The sequence below is a fragment of the Hippoglossus hippoglossus genome, chromosome 24 (genome assembly GCF_009819705.1).
Source record: "Hippoglossus hippoglossus isolate fHipHip1 chromosome 24, fHipHip1.pri, whole genome shotgun sequence".
Lineage (NCBI taxonomy): Eukaryota > Metazoa > Chordata > Actinopteri > Pleuronectiformes > Pleuronectidae > Hippoglossus > Hippoglossus hippoglossus.
In genome coordinates, this window is record NC_047174.1 from 1,821,841 (window position 1) to 1,840,000 (window position 18,160).

Sequence of the window (18,160 nt, forward strand, 5' to 3'; positions counted from 1 at the left end):
AAAAGTATTGATCATTGTGTGATCATTAATGTTGATTTTGTGACGGTGGTTACAAACAACTCAACGATTAAACTTTAGCGAGACAGAGAAGGAAAAGGGGAACTATAGGATCCACTCTCATGAGGATCCACTCACATGAGGATCCACTCACATGAGGATCCACTCACATGAGGATCCACTCACATGAGGATCCACTCTCATGAGGATCCACTCACATGAGGATCCACTCTCATGAGGATCCGCTCTCATGAGGATCCACTCTCATGAGGATCCACTCACATGAGGATCCGCTCTCATGAGGATCCACTCTCATGAGGATCCGCTCTCATGAGGATCCACTCACATGAGGATCCGCTCTCATGAGGATCCACTCTCATGAGGATCCGCTCTCATGAGGATCCGCTCTCATGAGGATCCACTCTCATGAGGATCCGCTCACATGAGGATCCGCTCACATGAGGATCCACTCTCATGAGGATCCACTCACATGAGGATCCACTCTCATGAGGATCCGCTCTCATGAGGATCCGCTCTCATGAGGATCCGCTCTCATGAGGATCCGCTCTCATGAGGATCCACTCTCATGAGGATCCGCTCTCATGAGGATCCGCTCTCATGAGGATCCACTCACATGAGGATCCACTCTCATGAGGATCCGCTCTCATGAGGATCCGCTCTCATGAGGATCCGCTCTCATGAGGATCCGCTCTCATGAGGATCCGCTCTCATGAGGATCCGCTCACATGAGGATCCGCTCACATGAGGATCCGCTCTCATGAGGATCCGCTCACATGAGGATCCACTCACATGAGGATCCGCTCTCATGAGGATCCACTCTCATGAGGATCCGCTCTCATGAGGATCCGCTCTCATGAGGATCCGCTCTCATGAGGATCCACTCTCATGAGGATCCGCTCTCATGAGGATCCACTCTCATGAGGATCCGCTCTCATGAGGATCCACTCACATGAGGATCCACTCTCCTTCAGTGGAGGATTTTCTTTTGGTTAAGAAAAAGAAACTCTACCTTTTCCCTCCAACAAGCCGCCTTCTGTTCGCAGCCATAAAGCAGCGATGACATATTTCTGGCAGATCGGCGCCTTCAGGCAGACGTGTGGCGTTTCTCTCACTGTCGGAGCCGAGCGGACTCCCCGTGTTAAAGACGCTCACTTCCTCTTCCTGGCTCTGGCCTCTGAAGCCGGGACAGGAAATGAGGAGCCGAACCTTCACTTTGATGCGACGCTGGCTTCTCATCCCGGCTGCTCTCACATTCCCTTTATTGTTTTCTCCCACATTCCCCCCTTTGCTTTTCTTTCTGTATTCTCTCTCTCTCTCTCAGTTTCTCCCTGTGATGCTGAAAAACTGAACTTTTATTTCCATTCTTTGTCTCCTCATCTAAAACTAATTGTTTTATTGCTGCTCTCCGTCTCTGCGTCCTTGTGTTTAAGGTCATACGCTGCAGCAACACAAATAAACTCATCTGGAGCCCGAAATACTCTAAATGTAAATGCTACTCTTACTGTACCGTGTGAATAAATAACCTTCGGCCGTGTGCGTGGCTCTGTTCCATAATGTATGCGCACTGCTTTAAAAAGAAAATGATTCAGTCAGCACACATGCATCGATGACCGCTGGATAAAAAACCTTAATACCGCTGTGTGTGTCCTCTGCTGTGATTATGAGCACGTTGGAGCTGCATCGCTGGAATCACAGCAGAGACGTCCTCAGTGGGGCGAGGACTGATGGTGATTTACAACGCTGCATGTGTTACTGTGGACAAGTTATTAATGATAAAGATATTATCATCGAGCAGCCGGTGTTATTATTGTTAATATTATTATTGTTTGACAGTTCCTGAATATTTAAAGATTTAACTGACCTAAAATCGTGTTTTCAAGCGTCTGAACAAAAACTGAATACAAGAATTTTTATTTTTGCCTCAGCAGCACAAACTCATTTTCATGTAGAAATTAGTTGTGACTGAATCTGAAATATTTATTTTTGACAACTTTTATGTGGAGCGCATTGAATTAACTGACCTGTTTAGAGTGGAGACTTTATTATGGGATTTGATTCATACCTGAAATCTGATCAAAATTATCCTATAAATTAGGAAGATTTAAAAACAAGTTTCACAAAAACACGTAAAGTTTTAAGATTAGTAGCAGTAGAGTCGCTGATTACTGTTTAGTTAGGGTTAGGACATTTCCCTTTCATGTTAAACTCCATGGAACTCAGACTCGTGTGAACATATGAACTAGAAAGGCACTCGGAGAGAAACGTTCTGCAAACTGTTTCAACACAAATATTCATTCTCTGCTATAGTTATATAGTATATCAGAGAAAAAAATACCTATTTTGATTCACAATATTCGCATCATTAACCAGATCTGCACAATATCATGTAGATCTCTTCTTCAAGCTGCTCGGGGGGGGCCTCTTAAAACGTGACCAGTATCTCGAGCTTTGAAAAGGCAGCAGCAGCAGCAGAGGTGACCCAGCGGTACAGCGAGGGCGGCTGGATCTATTGTAATGTGGCAGCAGAGTTCGTTTAATCCCCGTCCCGGTGCAGCCTAATCCAAATGGAGCGCTGAATAGTCCTGAAGCTAATAGCCTCCCAGGAGCGTCTCCATTGGCTCTGCCTGCAGATTAATACCAGGTCTGTGCCGAGCCGTTTCCACTCTGTCATTCTGGGTCTGTGGGTGTGAGGGACATTTTCTTTTGGCCTGTTCAGCTCTATCTCCCTTTATACTTTTAACCCGTGAATTAAACCAGGCAGCTCGACGGAGAACAAAGTCTTTTGTGAAGCCGCTGCTTTGTGTGTGATTATCATCTGAGACGAGACATTAACAGATGATTTAAAAACAATATCACTGAGTATATCTACAATATCATCAAAGGTGAAATTTACCTGTGCAACAGTGTTTAAAAAATATATATTTAAATCACAGCTATCAGTATTTCTGAGTTAAGACAGCTTCATTTTTATGACGCCTTATAGCACAGACGCAATAAAAGAGATGTAATAAAATTGCACTTAAAAACACAATAAAAAGGAAACTATCAATAAATGATTTGAAATCCATTTCAGTGGTTTTTGCTTAATGCTGCTTACAAACAGACACAGGGACGGGGGTGAAAACATAACCTCCTCTGTGGAGGCAATAAAGTGAATAATACAGCAAAGTGTCGGTTTCTGAAGGAGTTTCACTCTTTTAAGATTTTAAATGTCAACAAATAGGATAAACTGAGTGCGACACATGAAAACACGTGTTCTGTGGATTGAGTAAACACATCAACACGTCTTCAGGAGAGTTTCTGTCCCGTGACGCTCTCAATGTTTCTGAAGATTCTCCAACATGTTTTTGTCCAAATGCTCAGATTTCATCAACATTTCATGCTCCTCTGTGGACTCGAAGCTTTTCATCATCAGATTTAAAATATGAATCGTGTTCAGGCGGAAAACAAGAATGTTTCTAATCGGCCGAAGATACGAGGAAACTCATCGCAGCTGCAGTGACGAGTATTTACTCATAATCTGCTGGTTTCTGACTCTCGACCACGTCCACTTTATTACAGTGGTGGACTTGATTAGAGGGAATTAACGATGTGCAGCCCTGAGCGAGCAGAGGTCGAAGCCTCTGTCACCGGAGGGCAGATCGATGCTCAGTTAGCCACTGACAACGCAGCCTGTTAACTCCGCTGCTGACGCACACAGACACACACAGACACTCACAGACACTCACAGACACACACAGACACACACTGGTCTGCACCGCTGAGGAGTCTAAATGTCAAAATGCAACGATCAGGGATTATTGTAAATGTCATATTAAGAAGAAATATACAATTCGATGGCTGATGAATCACGAGCAGCTGAGAGTTCTTTCGTCAGCGCAGGAGATAAACGTGTTAATCATTCGATGAGTCAAAGTTCACGAGGAGCATTTCTCCCACACATGTAGAAAACAATTTCACAGCCTCCCGGTCAGCTCGCTCTAATTAGTAATCACGGGTTTGCTCAGTATTCCATCGCAGCCGATTATGTTACGATATATTACAAGATCAAGCTGCGACACAATCATTAAGATTATTTTGTAAATATCAGCTTCGTACTTGAGCTTTGTATCGTTAGGGGCCCAGTGAAGTGTTGACACGTTGCACATTTAATATTCATCAACGTAAGTGAAGCTGGCGATTCTGAACATTAAATCACATTCAGGCAACGTTTAGAGAAAGTGTCTGAGATACAGAGACTCTTCTCCCGTCCGTCACAGCGAAGTGCAAAATGACCGCGAGTGCAGGAAACAGAGAGAGAGAGTGTGTGTTAGACGAGTGCAGAGAGTGCAGCACGTTCTGCTGGCAGAGAAAACAGTTTCTCGTCTTACCACAAGACATGCTGTCACCCCCTCAAATATAGAACCAACACACACACACAGAAGGCCCGGTGCATCTTGAAATAGCCGTCAGTCTGCCGTGGACTGCAGCTCCGTGCAGGACTCTGCACTCGGGCTCCAGCAGGTGCTCGGTGTTGCATTTCAAACAGGAACATATCTCTGTCATATCAGACATGAAAACCCTTGTGTAATTGTAAATCAGATCATTGTGAAGAAACTGATACCTCAGCTGTTTTCAGACGTACGGACGTTGTCTTTCACATGTGAAGACCGCAGCAGGAGATCGTCGCCTGTTTAGTCAAAGTTTATTAATATTGCTTTTACTTTGTGGACAAATCGCTCAAGAGGAAGTGATTCTGTGAATGTTCAGCATCCGTGAATATTTGTATCAGTCGGATATGGTGATTAAAAATTCATCAAATCATCAAAATGATCAGATGGGACAGATTTTATTGCCCGACTGCTACAGAGCCTGTTTTGTATTAATATTGAACATATCGTGTCTCCAGATCGCACAAGATTTTAAACTGCACTTCCTTGGACCGTTAACAAGACACAAGCCGAGTGTGAAGGAGATGAGATGAACGGTTCTGGAGATATAAGAGCCACATACACACAGACACACAGATTTATAAAACACACATAATGAGATTTAACTCTAAAAGTTCATGTTGCTGTTGCTGATTTTAACTGAGGCTGAAGAAAAACTCTTTTATTTTACAGACCATCCAGCAGTGCAAGGTGCCGGCTGAACGAGGCAGCTGAGGAAAGACTGAGTCGTCTCTCCTCCTCCTCCTCCTCCTCCTCCTCCTCCCCCCCCCCTCCTCCTCCTCCTCCTCCTCCTCCTCCTCCTCCTCCCCCCCTCCGCTGTCCCTCGCTCTATTAACCCGAGATATTTGCATGGACTGTTCCATTAGACGGCTGGACAGCAGAGCAGATGAGACCGGAGACGGAGGAGAAGACGACGAGCAGCAGCACCGGGCCTCACTAGATAATGATACAACCCCCCCCCCACAGCCTGACAGAACAATTTCCTCTCTCTCTCCGTCTTCCATCTACCTCTCTCTCCCTCACACACGTGGCTGTCTGATGAGGCTGTCATGCCGGGCGATCGCCTGATCCATCTCTCTCTCTCTCTCTCTCTCTCTCTCTCTGTCTCTCTCTCTCTCTGTCTCTCTCTCTTTTCCTTTCTTTTCCTCCGTCCTTCTCTCTGTCTCTCCTCCCTCCATTAAACTTTTATTACTCCTCCTCTCTCTTTCCGTCTCTCCCAGGCACCCGGTTCCCTTTCCGTCCAATTCAGAAAATTACAATCCATGAATTTATAGAAGACTGAGATGTGGATGGAATGGTGTTATTATTATGATCACCCCCGTTCAGTAATCCTGGCTCATTTGCTTTCATTTTTATTTTATTCCTTTTTCTTCTCCTCCTAATCTCTCGCTGAGTGATGTACAGTCGACTCTCAGCTTCCTCGCAAACGTATAAAGTTTAACGTCGAGAGGAGAAACCACCGTCTGGGTGATGAATGCGAGGTCGCTATCAGAGGTCGGAGGTGACACTGATCTATAAACCGACTACAGCTGTGTCCCAATTCAGACGCTGCATCCTTCGGCAGCCCAGCGATTAGTCTGACCCATTTCAGAGGTGAGAAATACGTCCTTCCATTCCCCGGGGGGCGATGAAGGATCCAGTGGGTGGATCTGTCTGGATTCATCGTGCGTCAGTGAACAAGCTAACGAGCTAGCTACGCCGCGAGTACGTAAAGTAGCAGCAAAGTATTTAACGAGGTGACGATAAGTTGGAAATCCTCCGTAGAACAAGCGGACGAAGGCCTCAGGAGGGTGCAGCCCCTGAATTTGGAGAAATATTATAAATGATATGTATTCTTATGGAGTTTTTCCAGTCTTATAATCCACAAAAACGTGCTTCGTCTGTCACTCACTGTCTGCCCAGCTGTCAGGGGGAGTCTGGGGTTCAGCATCTTGCTCGAGGTACGACCCGCTGTACACCCTGAGCCGCAGACGCCGTTTGTTTCACAACATGTGTTAAACTGTTGTGAGCCTGTTTTCCAAGTGAGATCAAACCCTTCCTGATTCCTGACTTTGTTTCAAGACAAACAAGTTGTGACTAAAAAGGAAAATGATATCGATGCTTTGGTTTTCATACAAAGTGCATCGGTAATTCTCATTAAAAAATAACCGATGTTACTTAACTGATGTTTTTATGCAGCACGAATCCACACAGCACTGCAGCATCATTAGACCCAGATAATTCAGGAGTTTAGATGAAATCGCATCAGATTAATGTGGATTTCAGTGAATTTATTGGTCTCTGTGGGAAAATTAGGTCGTTGTAGCTATCAAGAAAAAATGTTATGCAACAGTGCAAAGATATTTCATGATGTCTTTTAACCTTGTTTTTACAGAGAAACTTTTATTTATTTATCTTATCGTCTGTATATGACATCTATGTGTTTTCAAGCAGCAGAAATATTTCCACTTTAAATTCCCAAACTAAATGAAATGTATTTTAAAGCTTCTGTGCAGAGAAAAATATCCTAAATTCACTAAATACAAATCTCCCCTTTGTCCTTCCTGTCAGTTCTCAATGCTTTTTCTATTTTACATTCTGGTTTCTGTGACCTCTGACCCCCAAACTACCCACTCTCACTTTGTATAGGCTGACCTGAGATCTGAACCTTTTTCTGCTGGCAGAGTTAAAAAAAATACAAATACAAAAACCGCAGGCTCAACATTTGAAAGTTGAAAATGTCACAAAACAACCCAGTGTGTGTGTGTGTGTGTGTGTGTGTGTGTGTGTGTGTGTGTGTGTGTGTGTGTGTGTGTGTGTGTGTGTGTGTGTGTGTCTGATAACTCGTGTTTGACAAAGTCTTCACGCCCGAGCGAGCCACTTAAAAGCCAGTCAGCTAAATGTAATGTAATGTGAGGCGATGTTTCACTCGACTAGAGCATCTATATATTTCACCACGCTCGATTTCAGCTGATGAACGCTCGACCTCCGCCGTTAGACGCCGTGATGATCCATCTGCATTCTGGGTATTTCTCAGCCGTCGTTATTAATCACTCGGAACAAGGAAACACCCCCCCCCCCCCCCCCCCGCTCGCTCTCTGCACTTCCTGCTCTGTTTGTTTGTTTTATTTGTGTCTGTGTGTGTTTACAGGTATACACACTGTGTGTAATGTATATGTGTATATAACAAACCCAACATGGTAATGGACTGTATTTATATAAAGCTTTCAGTCCTATTGACCACTCAGAGTTCATACAAGTCACAACACACGCTTCTATACGCAGCCCTTTTTGCCATCGGGGGGAAATTGGGGTTCTTGCAAACACTGTCTTGCACGACAGGATCGAACGGCCGACCTTCTGGTGGACGGACGACCCTCTCAACCTCCTGAGCCACAGCCGCCCACGACCTCGTGGAATTTTACAATCACAAAAACTGGATTACAAGAACAAAATGTAGGAGAGCCACACAAAAATATTTCAAGAGATCTCTGAAAAATTTAGCAAGTGTGACGAATATATTATGGAGCGCTGCACAAAAGTTGGGAATTTAATGGGTTATTTAATCCTGCTTAGGGCGTCAAAAAGGCGTGTGTGTCTGTGTGTGTGTGTGTGTGTCTGTGTGTGTCTGTGTGTGTGTGTGTGTGTGTGTAAGTCAGGATCTATATGAGCCTGTTCAGCCTGCTCTCTGTGCACTTCATCATGCTGAGCTGGAACATATTGCAGTTGTTCGACAAAAGCCGGAAGGAGGAAACAAATTCAGGCTGAAATTCTCTAATCGTTACAGAACAGCCAAGTGAAGCAGCACGTCTGTGTGTGTGTGTGTGTGTGTGTGTGTGTGTGTGTGTGTGTGTGTGTGTGTGTGTGTGTGTGTGTGTGTGTGTGTGTGTGTGTGTGCTTGTGTGTCTGAACGGTCTGTGATGTCGACTTCAGCTCCGTGTCGCTTTGAGTATCTGATTAGTTTGTTGTTTCGGGCGTCTGCTCCGTCACCTGTGTTCATTTCCCCCTTTGTTTACCTGCTCGCTCTCTTGTTCATGTGTGAATTATTTATCTGATCCTGTTAATCTCGATAACTCATTCATTATTTTCTATGTTGTCTCTTATTGTGTGTGTGTGTGTTTGTTTTTTCCCTTTTGCTTCTTCAGCTGAAAGTTGTTATTATTGAACTCTGCATCACGCTGCTCGGAGAACAGAAGCCCGACAGCTCCGAACTGCAATAAAATCCCTTCTCAACGGTGTGTGTGTGTGTGTGTGTGTGTGTGTTTGTGTGGGTGTGTGTGGGTGTCTGTGTGTGTGTGTGTGTGTGTGTGGGTGGATGTTTACTGCAGTGTTTTACTTGTAATTCTCAACAGCTCAGCAGGGGAGACTGATGGTACGTTTGTGTGTAATTTTGTGCATTTTCTGGATTGCGTGCGAGACTGAGTGAGTATGTGTGTGTGTGTGTGTGTGTGTGTGTGTGTGTGTGTGTGTGTGTGTGTGTGTGTGTGTGTGCGTGCGTGTTGTGTGTGCGTGCGTGCATAAGGAGTTGGAGGGCATCAGCGTGAAGTTACATCCAGCTGTTTGCAGGATCATCAACACTAACCCTGCACTGCACAAGTCTAGTGTGTGTTTCCACTGAAGAACCTTTAAGGCCACACTGAGATAATAGAGCCACTAGTAAAAACAATAATATTAACGATGATAAGAGTGATAATGATTCAACACTGTCCAGCAGAGCACCTGTTATTTTCACCCTTTATAATAACACTGAGGGTTTATTAAGAAATCCTTAATAAGTTTGTTTAGTCACCACAGTCTTCATCAGTGTAAGTTAAATACGGGTATAAAGCATCAACCCTGACAGAGTTAAAGAATGTTCGTGGAATTAAATGTATAATAGTTGTGATGTATTCTAGATATTGTGATAAATTCTCTCACCACTTGTTAGAAGCTCTGTTTTAAAACCAGCGTGTTGTGTGTCAACAAACTGGATTCATGATATTGATTCATTTGGATCAATCTATTTTTCTCTCTCCACCTTTTCAGATTCCTTGAAAACACACACGGCTGCAGGGATCAGGAAGTATTGACCGACCCCGGCTCAATTTAAATCCAGACAATGAGCAGAGATGGAAAAGAAGGACGGGAGAGGAGGAGGAGGAGGAGGAGGAGGAGGAGGAGGAGGAGGAGGAGGAGGAGGAGGAGGAGGAGGAAGGAGAGAGAGGAGCACACACACACACTCAGAGCAGAGGAAGATGAAAAGAAGTTGACGTAACAATGATGTTTCCTTTGGGGACACAATGGTTGACAGGCACTTAGCAACAGCCAATCAATGACGGCGGATCAATGTGCGACCGGACCAATCGATGACAACCTCCGTGACACACACACACACACACACACACACACACACACACACACACACACACACACACACACACACACACACACACACACACACACACACGCACACGCACACACTCATGTCATTACACGACCTCCTCTCACAGCCCAGTCATGGTAGATGATGCGTGAATTTCACATTAAACTGTGACATAAGTGCAATATGATGACGATTATTATACATCCCAGCGTGTCATTGAATTCATGCATTTTTAATATTGATCTGTTCCATGCGTGTACAAACCGAGGCCATGATGCATGACAGTGTAAACACGTATCGATTGTGCATGTGATGCTGCAAAGTGACAAAGGACTCGCTCTGTTGATCCTAATGAGGTTTGATTTTTCATTTTAACGTTTACAAATTTCACAACAGTCAATCTGCGTTAAATCCTGAACAGACATCATAAAACACTACTTTATACTTTTTCTCTCCTGAGAGTCTGAAGCTTCCTGTGTTCGTTCCATCGTTTCATCTGATCTGCTAGTTTTGGTTTCACTTTGTAATTTAGGGACTAAAGAATTCTGTCTGACAAACGTACGTCCTGTGGTCATCACCTACGTGGGCGGAGTCTACCTGCACTTGACTCTGATTGGTTTGCTTCTCTGCTTCTCTACTTTGTGATGACATTACTTTTCTTTTAAAGCCACTTTTCCTCCGTCAGCTTTGTCTGTTTCTACTGAGAGACACAGAACACCACACGGCACAATGGACCCAGCCGAGCACCGCACCGCAGCAGCAGCTCTGTGTTGGACTGTTTCAGGCTGGACTGCTTCTTTAAGTTTCACCATCCAACCCTGAAATATATGAGGGCTTAAAAACTCTGTCTTTAATCTGCCTCCTCCTCCTCTTCCTCTCCATCTCGCCTCCACCACTGAAGTGGATTTAAGGAGGTGAAATCAATGAGACATCAGAGCTTCACTTGGCTCCAGCGTCTCAGTGCATTTCAAGGAGAAGCTCTGTTTTCTCCCTGTAACTCTTTACAAAGAGCAAAACACAAAAGAAAACAGGAATCTGCAGAAACCCACAGCGGCAAAGACGAAAAGAAAAATGTTTCGTGTCAATCCAGCGTCAGTGAAGCAGAACGAGAGCCAAACAAATCTAATCAGGTATCAGAGCAGATACAGTTGTAAAGCCGTCTGCTCCCTGATTGTTTCGACACGCCGCCGGAGCGTCTGGGAGACGGAGCGGGGCGGTTAGCCGAGATGCTAGCAGCCGGTAAAGCCGCTTAGCGTCACTGTCACTCTGCGCTCGTGTAGAGCACCGGGGTGCTTCAGAGCTCAGGTTCCACATCAGCAGATTACCCACAATACACCAAGGGGGATTTCTTCGCCTCACAGAGAGCTTCCTGCCAAGGTCTGTGCTGTTTGTGAGATTCAGTGTAAACTGTGGAATCTGACGGAGGAACTTGGACCAGAGAGCTCGTGATTTAACATCAGAGGACGAATGATTCTGTCGCAAAAGAGTCAAAACGTGTTCCATCAACATGTCACTGCGTCTGTTTAACTGAATTTAAGGTTTGTGCTGTCGCTGCAGAACCGTGCCGCCAAAAACCTCCTCACCAGCTGTGTTCAGACCTACAACGAGAACAACAGCAACAGATCCTCCACATTGTTCAGGTGAGAGATGGAGAGTGGATTGTTCTCACATCCACTTCTCTGGACTTTCTGCAGACTTTATTCTCGGGGGCTCTCACTCTGACATTTGCGTTCACACAAACACAAACACCTCCTCCAGGAGTTCAGCGCATTTCTGAAAGCAGCTACAGCACCTTCAAAGTTTTTAGAGGTCAAATGTGCGTCTTCAAATCCCAGCTGTCGCACAGATCAAATCAAGGCCTTGAGGAAGTTCAGCGTTTCCTCCGTCTGCTTTTGATTCCAGACTCTGATCAAATCAACGAGCTCGTCGGGGGGGGGGGGGGGGGGGGGGGGGGGAATCAAACTGATTCAGTGTCAGAGGTTTGTTCCTCGTTGTGTTTTCTCCGGGGAGCGTCAGTGTGGGAGGCTCCGAAGCTGCTGCACTGACGAATGTTTAGCTGCGTGTTGCGATTCATGGAAACATGACTAAGTGCTTGACTGAGTGTGAAAGGACGCTGACGCCAGTGTGCACGCATAACACACACAGTCACACACACACACACACACACACACACACACACACACACACACACACACACACACACACACACACACACACACACACACACACACACACACACACACACACACACACACACACACACACACAGGGGCGAGGTTACTGTGTGATCTAGTTAGTCAGACGTGATCAAAGACCACTGGGTCAACAAAATGATTAGTCGCCGGCCCAGTGGACGGGCTCATCTCCGGTTGCCGACGGTTACGAGGAGGTTGCCTCCATTTTGACAACAAAACCCTGGAGCGTTATCACGTCGCCCATCAAAACAAAGAAACTGACGAATGTGTGCGCAGTGGTGTGTTGTCGGGCTGCGTGAGAGACAGGATCATTTACACACTTTCAATGTCACCACGTCAAACTGGAGACATTTAGCTCGGGGGAATAAGTGGAGCATGGAAGCACAGACAGATTGTTTCACATATTCCATTTCTACAAATCCACATGTTTCATTTATTCCATTTTGCATTTTCATCATCATCCATAAATATTCTCTCCTTCGTAGTTATTAGTCAATAAATCTCATCTATTGTTGCATTGTGTTCTTTTGAAGTGAGACTTTATGTTTCGAGACAGATTATTAATTAAATCCACTTATCTCCTGAGACACAGTTTAAACACTTTAAGACATTTTTCCAGACTGGAACTGATTCGCTGCTGTGAAGATGACACGATATCCACTGGCTGCAGTCTACTAAGTTTTCAGAGTCGCCTTTCTAATCTATAGGTGGTGAATATTAATATATTTGTATATTTGAAGGATTGTAATGTAGCGTTTTCCCCTAAAATGTGAAGGATAGTGTTTCTCTTATCAGAGCATCGTCACAAAACTTCCACTCTGTCGTTTTCTTTCCCTGCTTTGTTTCTTTCACACCATTTATCTTTTAATGTACAGCTCATTTGTTCTGTTTTTCCCGTTGTCTCGCATTAGAACACTTTTTTTTTGTCGTACGCAGTTCTTGTTGCCATATCAACCCCGTGTGTCGGAGCGTGGAGCACGTTTCCTCTCCGTCCTGCATCAGCCCATTGTCTTCATGCTTGGATCTAATCCCTGCGGTGGAGCGGCTGTCGGGCTTATAGACTGTCAGTCTGTCGGAGAGCAGACGGAGGGAGGTGCCATTGTTCACTGAGATAATAGCAGAGCACTGGAGTGGAGTGTTTTACACACACACACACACACACACAAACACACACACACACACAGACACACACACAGAGACACACACACACAAACAGCTTCTCGAGCTCTGCATGTGGCAATTATCGCTCTTCTCAGCAGCTTGTGGCATCTCCCTCGTTTCCTCCTCCTCCACCTCCTTTCCTCCTAATCTCCTCTTGACTTTTCCTCATCCTTCTCTCACTTCATCTCTCCATCTTTCCCTTCGCCTCCGCTCCCCTCACGCTCCTCCACATCTGAGAAAGACAGTCACAACCTGGATAATCTGCAGGTTCTCCACACCTCTCCGATTCCCACGTTCTCAACCAGAACACCAGTGTCCTAATGCCGCAGTTTGAAGATTATTGTCAAATTCAAATGGGAAAGGAAGGAGGGACTGTATAAAAACATGTCAGACCCACGTCTTTGTGGGGAAACATTACCTGGAATCTGTCTCTGCTACTTTCTACAGACTCCGGCTGAATATGAAACAACTAGAAAAGACAGCAACACACACACAGAAGTAGATCATAAGGAAATACAGTCCAGTTTATAGTCTGCATCCAAACTAATACGTTTCAGTTTTAAAACCAAAACGTCTGTTAAACAACCAACACAATCTTCACACCCAGGTTCACAGCATTTCAAAATAAAAGCTCTGTAATTCCGCTCACTATAAAGCATTACAGCAACAAGATGAATGTTGTGCTTTTACTTTAAAGACAAATTGCTCAACAGGAAGTGATTCTGTGAATATCGTTGCCATGACAAAGATCGAAACCCGTCCTGGGTCTGTGTCTCCGATACGGTGAAATACAAATAATTAAAATTATCTTTTTAATATATATGATATATTAAATGTATTACGTGTCACAAACCCATGACCACTAAGAACACACGTGACGAGTGAGAAGCCAATCTGATGAACAGTTCTAGAGATATATGTTCCACATACACACAGTAAGTAGATATATAAGCACAATTAAATAACTGAAATTCAATAATCTGAACGTTCCTGTCCGGATACAAATCTCTCCTATAAATATTATTATAATGGAAATGTTAACACCATCTAAAACAACGTAGAAGTTACACCTGCACACATCCTCAGTCTCCCGCTGTCTGTGCTTATGAGTCTTGCTGCATTTCCAGATTTCTTCTCGCCTGCAGGCTTCAGGGAATCCAGCTCAGCATCTCCAGGTCAAAAGCTTGATTGTCTAATCTTTAGGTTATCGTCTTCCCGCTGGGAAAATAACAGACCCGGAGCCTGTTCCCCAAACATGCTGAGCTTTCTCCACTGGAGCTTCGCTGCAGAGCGGCAGCCTGCCAGCAGCTCCGGATTCAGGTGTTTGTGTACGACAGAGATCGCCTGTTAATCAGAGAGTCCTGGATTTTCTTCTTTTGAGTTGGATCTTCCTCATTTAAAAGATGATTTTGGTCATTTAATAACACATAACACTGGTGCATTTAAAAGCTTGTTTCCACATGAAGACATTCCTGCTTGTGATGTAATACAAAATACATAAACAGTGATATTCATCCGGACTCACAGCACGTAACAACATGTATTTATTCACAAGAAGCGTGAGTGAGAGAGGGTTTCTGCTCGGGGAGGAGCTGCAGCCATCAGAGGTAAATGCTCCTCCACCACACCATCAATTTCAATTGCTCCATTTCTGTGTCTTATCAAATTCCCTGCAGCCGCTCCTCTGACGGCTGCTTCCTCTCACTTTTTCTTGCTCTTCCTACAAATTTCTGTCACAACACCTTGAAATTTCCACCGAATGTTCCCGATCAGGAACGAGGCCAAAGTGTAGGAAGCCCCTCGGTGAGTCTGCAGCGGAGGAGAAGGTGTTTCGAAGAAAACTAAACCTCAGCGGCTTCAGGATTTCACTGCTGCTTTTCATTTCTCCGCCCGTTCCCTGCTATCGCTCTTCCTGCCAAGCACTCGAGATCCACAGCTACATAGAAACTAAGTTAACGGATAATCACATAACAGCAAACCCCCCCCCCCCCCCCCCCCCCCCCCTCACACACACACACACACATACCATCCAAGATAAATGAGCACTATCAGCCCCCTACCTCACTTCTAACAGATTAATGTGTAAGCGTATCCCTGGTCCCCCTCCTACACACACTTCTCACTTTCACTGTCACACACACACACACACACACACACACACACACACACACACACACACACACACAGCCGCCTTATGTCAGCTCAACAGCAAATTTCCCTCCTCCGGAAACACAGCAGATGATGCAGGCGATCGACACCGTGCACACTTACGCACATTAGCGTGTACGCATATGGACGTGCAGAAACACTGGCGCTCAGCTCGAGACACACGGCGTTAGAAGCAGCAGACAAGCTCGGGTTGAGTCAACATCGTACATCCCATCGTGCACACGCAGGATGGGATGTACGTGCCGACACATTTTAACCTCCCCTGTGCTCATCACCACCACCAGCTGCAGCAGTCACCATCCAGGACTTTGTCATGTTCCCAGAATCTGAACAAACAGCCGCCCACGTGCAGCCTCCTGTTAGAGAGCCGGGTCACCATGAGCAGCCTGGTAACCTTTAATAATCACAGCACAGCGGCTGAGAGGGAAATGGAGTCCGCTGGATCTGTTTGTATTAAGCTTTCATCGACTTCTGTAGCTTTCCACTTCCATAAAATATAGAAAACAAGTTTCAGTCTACATACATGTTACAGAATCATATGAGGTCACATGGCCTTTGACCTTTGACCACTGCAATCAGTTCAACTTTGATTCCAAGTGACAACTAGTTACTATTGGAAGAAGTTGCCTAAACGCGAAATTGCGGTATCATGTTGAGGCAAAACACATCGGCCACAGCGACCTTGACCTTTAACCTTTAACCACCCAAATCTAAACAGGTAATCCGTGAGTCTGATTGAACATTTCTGCCAAATCTGAAAGGATTCTCTGGAGGCATTCTTAAGATCCCCAGTTCACGAGGAGATCACAGTCACAAGAATAGGACGGACGGATGGACAACCTGAAAACATTCGGCCTCCAGCTGATGTCGGTGGTTCGGAGGCGTGACAATAACAGAAGTTAACTGAACAAACTTTCCCCAACTTCACACAACCCAAATTTAAATTCTAGTCACGATCCCAAACTTTCTACGCATATCAAATGTGTCAGGTTGAATTTGAGGAAGGAAATATGTATAAATTCCTGCACCGCACAGCTCGAATATTTCTGTCTGAAGTAAAAACAAAAAGGCCCGAGGCATGAATATTCAACTCGGTGGAAGCAAAAACTAGATGCAATTAAGGTTTAGGTACACACAGCACAGACTGACTGTGTTTTTAAAATGTAATGTGAGGAAGAAATTCCATCAGTCAAAACGTGAAGCAAATAAATTGGGAATATGGGGTTCATGATACCATGAAATACATTCAGGAACATAAAATGAAATTCCCTCTGTAAACACGTGTAAACCTGTTAAATCGTTTATCGGAGCGAGACAGGAAGTGCTCCGATGTAATCGAGTGAAAAACATCTGGGCTGATATTCAACGAACTTTTGACAAATCAAAAACCCACCAGAAATAAACGCTACAATGTAGAACGTGTGAGAGGAGATCAAAGTGCTGACCGTGTGTGTGTGTGTGTGTGTGTGTGTGTGTGTGTGTGTGTGTGTGTGTGTGTGTGTGTGTGTGTGTGTGTGTGTGTGTGTCTGTGTGTGTGTGATCTCAGCCCGGCTACACTGGACCTCTGCTTTCCACGAGTGCCTGGAAGTTTTTATCTGACCAAATGTGTAAAGAAGGCTGCGGCCGTCAAAGCGGCGTTCTGCTTATCTTCCTGCGAAGCCTCTTCTCCGACAGATGAGGCCGGCGCTGCACTAAGAGGATTTCTATTTTGGTGCTTAATTTAATTTCTCAGCCGACAGACGGATTGTAATTTGGTGGTTTCTCTATGAAAACGTGTTTGGTTTCATAATCTAAATTAGGGGATTAATCACAAGCCCAGAGAGCTGCTGCAGAGCTACTGTGTGTGTGTGTGTGTGTGTGTGTGTGTGTGTGTGTGTGTGTGTGTGTGTGTGTGTGTGTGTGTGTGTGTGTAATAAAGAGATTCCAGCAGAGGTCGAGTTAAACACGCTGTCACAGGTTGTGCACGTTTCACCACACAGGCGTCATATTTTCACAAAACCCATTTGCGTCCTACACGATGATTAAAACAGTGAAACAGCAAAAAGAGCAAAGAGAGAGAGTGAAGTGTTTTTTGTGTGTTTATGTCTTTTGTGTTATAGATGAATCTGTGTGTACTCGTCACATGTTTGCATGGTGTGTTATTATGTTGTGTTGTGTACAGTGGTGTTAAGTTAATGCATTACTTGAGTACATTTCTGTCTTTTCATTTTGAGGATAAAGTTCCAGGAGCAGCAGTGCAGCTCAACAACCCTCCGAACCTTCTGCTCTTCTTTTGTTCTCATGTTCTCATTATTTCTCTTTGCGTCCTGAGAGCGTCTGAAACTTCCCCACAGCCACGACGACTCGAGAGTCCTCCAACCTCTCATCCATCATTTACATTTGAAAGAAAGATGTTTGAGTACTTCCTCCACCACTGGGTGTGTATGAACCTTCGTCTTTGTTGTGTGTGTGTGTGTGTGTGTGTGTGTGTGTAGTACCTGTAGTGTCTCGTGTCTCTCAGGGCTCTGTTGCTGGGGATGCGCTCGCTCTCCCTCTGGTTGAAGGCGTACAGGGTGTACGGGTCGTCGCCGGGCTTCCAGCGCCGAGCGCTCAGGTAACTCCGCTCGTCGAATCCCTCCAACATGTCCTCCCACTCCGCATCCGAGATCTGTCAATCAATCCGTCAACATCCATCAGTCTCCTGATATTTCACTTCAGACATTTCTAAGATACTGAATTTACTGATAATACTTCATTTGTAATCATTTACATAAAAAGTTCGTAGCAATTTTGGTTTTGTTTGAGACGTATCGAGACGTCAATCAGCCAATAAATCAATAATCTACATCGATCAGTGAGTTACCAGA

General features: G+C 44.9%; 1 protein-coding gene across 1 annotated transcript in view; it reads right to left on the minus strand.

The window, feature by feature from the left end:
* The window catches only part of galnt14 (UDP-N-acetyl-alpha-D-galactosamine:polypeptide N-acetylgalactosaminyltransferase 14 (GalNAc-T14)), a 110,028-nt gene that overhangs the window by 68,050 nt on the left and 23,818 nt on the right, over window positions 1-18,160 (minus strand). Inside the window, exon 2 of the mRNA XM_034580742.1 lies at window positions 17,792-17,961. Within this exon, the coding sequence (XP_034436633.1) occupies window positions 17,792-17,961 (170 nt within the window). The remainder of the gene's footprint in view (window positions 1-17,791; window positions 17,962-18,160) is intronic.